The following is a 4,908-nucleotide window of genomic DNA, read 5'->3' on the forward strand; positions in this document are numbered from 1 at the left end:
TTTTAAGAGACAGGGTCCTGCTCTGTTGCCCAGGCTAAAGTGCAGTGGCACCATCCCACTTCAGTGCAGCCTCGAACTCCTGAGCTAAAGCAATCCTCCCTCAGCATCCCAAGTTCTTTAGATAATTTAAAAAAATGAACCCTCACAAAGCATTGCCTGACTCTGTAAGTTTACAAGGATGTTGTGCTATGCCTAAAAAGGTATACATTAAGGGTCACAAACTCAAAGGCCTATGGAGGCCAGACAGGTAACACAAACAGTCCAGTGTAAGAGGACTGGGACTTGAATGACTCTGGTGAAGTAGAATTCAAATGCCCCAGTTCTTCCATTCATGAGGCAGTGCAGGGCCAGAGTGGCCAGGCCTTTTTTTTTTTTTTTTAAAAAAAAAGGTCAAAACTTTGGGAGCCAAACAAAACAGATCTGTGAGCTGCCGGTTTTGACTTTGTGTATAATACACTATTTTCCTTGAGTTTAGAGAATGTTTTCCAAATAAAACAGCAGAAGGATACTCATGGAAAAACAAGGGAAGTCACTAGACATACACACTGTAGATAGAATGGGATCCAGTAAACTGCATTAGGTGAGTATTTTGTGAAGTCTACCCGAAACCTAAGCCCTCAAATGCTGCCTCAAGGTGAGCAGTAGCTTTCCTTTGGAAAGACTCATTTGTGGGACTCTACAAAGAGATGATATTAGTTGCATCTTAAGTATACACATTTGAATAAGGGCTGGTTTGGTTTCACTCGGAATAATAAGGGCCAAAAATTACAATGGGTTTTGACCAAATTTTACCAAAAATACGTAATTCTTTCTTAACAGAAACAAACACACAGAGCTCAAACATCCTGGTGGGATTAAAACAAAACAGGGTATGAAAGTGAATTTTGATAATATACTTTATCATTGTGAGTTGTTTTTTTTCATCTGTCCCACAATCCTTTCTTTTCGGAATTATCTGTCTTTAGAAATACAATATTTCTGTTGGAATTCATAATTCTCCAGGTTGGCCAATTACAGAAACTCATTTCCTAGATGTAATGGTTTGTCCTGAAGTATGCATGACTTTGGCCAGGTCAGTGAAGAGCCAGTCCTTCTTGAGAGACAAGGATGCTGGGATGGAGTGGGATGGCAGGCTTTAAAAGGGACCACATAGTTCTGCACCTGTCCCCAAGACACTACCAACACACGTGAAGAAATCAGTTCAAAGTGACAAAAAGAGAGTCTTGGTAACATCATTTGAACACAAATCCAATGATGTCTGAGGATACTGCAAACACTGATAAATAGTTTACTTTTTAACTTGAGTAAGTTTGACTTGGGTTCCTGTAAATTACAACTGGGAGCCTTGACTAACACAAGAAACATTTGTGGTTTATATCTTTATTTTAGGAGAATGTGGATTCAAGTAAGTTAATTTCAGAAATAGGCAGCTGAATTGTATAATTGCTTCCAAGCTCAACATATATTGATAATTTATATTTTATATTCTTTTATTTAATACACTAATGCCAGCAAATGAACATTTTCTATCCTCATTCAAGTGCTATTTTAAAATATGATTTAGTTCTAATTATATCAGTAATGCCATGTTCAGTTAGAAAAATTTGGACAATATAGGAAAGCAATAAGGAAAAAAAGTGAATTTTAAAAGTTAGGATTAAATTAACATGGCCCACTGTGGGCCTGGCACCACAATGGCTCGTGCCTGTAATCCCAGCACTTTGGGAGGCCAAGGCAGGAAGACTGCTTGAAACCAGGAGTTTGAGTCGAGCCTGGGCAACATAGTGAGGTCCTGTCTCTACAAAATATTTTTTAAAATAAATTAACATGTTAGTCAAAAGTTCCATTGTACAAAGAATTGTATATTTTTGGATATATATGTTGACTTTAATAACCCATGGGAACTATTTTCAGTATGAATTACAATTTAAGATAAAAAAATTGTGTTTACATGTATATAATGTGAGTGTCTAGTAAAATATTAATCTATGGTAGAATACAGAATCTTTGCACTTATCCCCTACAAAGAGTACTACTGGAACCCTGAGAGCAGGAAATGCATGATGAAAAGGCTGCATCTTGAATATTAAATATACTTGGGTCATGTGAGAATGCCTTCCAGTTATATTTGAATTCAGATTACTAGGGAGGCAGGACGGATGCATGCTCACCTCTTCATTCTCGATTTTGAGCGTGGCGAGGCGGGACTGCAACTGTTGGTACCTGAGCATGAGCTCTGCCTGGACTGGCTGCTGGGCACTGACCTGGCATACCTGATGGAGAATCAGAAACCACAGTTACAACAGGACACCATCAACCCACCTCCAGAAGCATGGCTCTCTTATTTAAATGACACATGAATCATACCAATCCTCTCAAAGTTCCAATTACATATTTACTTTTAACAGGCACATCAAAACTTCACTTGTACATATGGAGCTGTTACATAAGCTGTAATAGCAGAATGCAGCTGCTTGGCCTGGCTATGACTGGGAAGATGGCAGCTGCAGGAAGGACTGTGGTAAGAATGGGGCAGTTCCTGAGATGGAGCTCTGATGCTGAAATCTCACTCGTGGAATTCTGAATGACTATGGTGCAGAGGCAGAGGATGATTAAAGTGGACCATACAGACATATGTAAAGAAGGCAGCAGAGCTTAATGGTTAGGGTCTGAGCTCTCGAGTCAGACAGGTGTACTTGAATGCCAGCTCTGTCCCCTACTAGAGGTGACTGTGATAGGTTATAAAACCTCAGTTTCCTAATCTGCAGAATGAGGATAAGAATTCCTATATCACAGGTCTGTTCTGGGAATGATAAGAGACAATGTAGATAAGGAACTTAGAACAGTGCTTCGCACAGAGTAAAAACTCAAAAAAATGAATGACTATTTTTAGCATCTTTCAAATATGGCTTTCCTAACCAATATCAGCCAAATTGCTTTATTCACCATGAACTTCATGAGGCCACTTATCTTAGGTTTTGATAGAAGATATTTGGCCATGATCTCAATTATGGGTAAGTTCAAAATTAGAGCATTATTAACACTGCACCAGAAACAATTTCTTCTTACTGCCTTGTTTTAGAAATGCTCTTGGCTGATGGGGGTCTCTTTTATGGAGTTTCCAAAACATTGGAGAGATTACCACTGCTCCTTAGTAGAACTGGTCAAAAAAAAAAAAGGCAAACAACTTACTTTATTAAAATAATAAAATTATTAACATCCAGCTGATGTCATTTGTCTGTGATATGTTAACATACCATGCTTAATATATCCACAGCTGAAAAATTGAAACAGCAACCATTTGGTTTTTGGAAAGATGGGATAAGCTACTCAGCTTGCTTGTCAAAAATCCATGTGCTTTTGGCTTAAAAACTTCTTACCATTTCTATAAACACATATAAAATCCAATTAGAAATTCAGCAGGTACACTGTATATGTGTGTGTGTGTGTGTGTGTGTGTACATATATATATATATAAAGTATATATATATATATTATATACATAAAATATACATAAAAACATGTATATATTTTATATGTCTTAATACTTGGTATTTCAGAAAAAAATGACATTAAAGAAATCTTCCATGATCTTATAGTTATATCTATTTTGAAAAACAGTCTGTCACCACAATAAGTTAAGACTGAGATTTTATCTGTGAGTTTTGTTTTGTGCAGCTGAGATACCAAGTGCTATACAGCATGCTCCACTAGTTGGCTTTTTTTTGCTTTCTCCTGTCCATAGACAATAATATAGACAAATGTAACTCATAGTCAGTTTAAATGCATTTTTTGGTAAAAAAAAAAAAGGATAGAAAGCTGAATTCATATAAAAAATATAAAACAGTCATAATTTCTAGTGTTCATTTTATAGCTTTGGAGCCAACTTGAATCTTAAAAACAGTTTTGCACTTTTTTTCATTCTTCCATTTTCCTGCCATATACAATTATTTTTCTTTATGAGAATCTTTAAATCAGGATTATAAGAAACCATCAGACAGATTCTATTGAACCTGCAAAATGTCTTCCTTTTCATTAAATTAAAATGTCTTGAGGTGGAACAAAAACTTTCTATTCTGGGACAGCTTAGTGCAAGGCAAATCTGCAGCTTTTATGTTTGGCCTCTGTGGGTATTTGAGTGTTTGACGTTTGCTTTAAAAAGTGGTAGTGGCTGATCTTAGTGTTATAAGAGCCTTTGCAAGGACAGGAGAGAGAAAACAACTGGGAATTATTACAACTGTTAGATTACAGCAAGTGAGGAGAAATATAAGTGAAGAGACAATTCATTATTTTAAAAATGATCAATTACTGACCTCATCACCCATGTGAGACTGAAATTCAAACTTCATTGGTGGACAGAATGCAGCAGGGTACATCTCCATGAATCTCTGCTTATCGCTCCTGGGCTCTAAATTATCAACTGCATTCTCGATAATGTCTAAACCTTCATGTCTGGAGGTTTCAAGGTTGTACTCGGCAGAGAGATATGTTCTTAGGGCTCTGTTCAGACTTGCATGGTAGCCAAGATCACAGCACTTAAAAAGTAAAAGAATACCACATGCAAAAATTAATGCAAAATTGATCAAAGACCAAAATGTGAGTATAACTATAAAATTCTTAGAAGAAAACATAGGGGTAAATGTTCATGATATTGGATTAGGCACTGGTTTCTTGGATATGACATCAAAAGCACAAGTAACAGATGAAAAAATAAATTAGATTCATCAAAATTGAAGACTCTCCATCTCTACTAAAATGCAAAAAATTAGCCGGGCGTGGTAGCATGCGCCTATATCCCAGCTACTCAGGAGGCTGGGGCACGAGAAACACTTGAACCTGGGAGGCAAAGGTTACAGTGAGCCAAGATAGTGCCATTGCATTCCAGCTTGGGCTACAGAGCAAGATTTT

General features: G+C 37.0%; 1 protein-coding gene across 3 annotated transcripts in view; it reads right to left on the reverse strand.

Moving 5' to 3' along the window:
• SRGAP1 (SLIT-ROBO Rho GTPase activating protein 1) overlaps positions 1-4,908 on the reverse strand; it is a 324,767-nt gene that overhangs the window by 80,703 nt on the left and 239,156 nt on the right. For all 3 annotated transcript variants that reach the window (XM_017507317.2, XM_017507316.2, XM_037730968.1), the window contains exons 7-8: positions 4,314-4,535; positions 2,172-2,273 (exon numbers count right to left, since the gene is read on the reverse strand). In XM_017507317.2, the coding sequence (XP_017362806.1) occupies positions 2,172-2,273; positions 4,314-4,535 (324 nt within the window). The remainder of the gene's footprint in view (positions 1-2,171; positions 2,274-4,313; positions 4,536-4,908) is intronic.

Source organism: Cebus imitator, unplaced genomic scaffold (assembly GCF_001604975.1).
Source record: "Cebus imitator isolate Cc_AM_T3 unplaced genomic scaffold, Cebus_imitator-1.0 Scaffold372, whole genome shotgun sequence".
NCBI lineage: Eukaryota > Metazoa > Chordata > Mammalia > Primates > Cebidae > Cebus > Cebus imitator.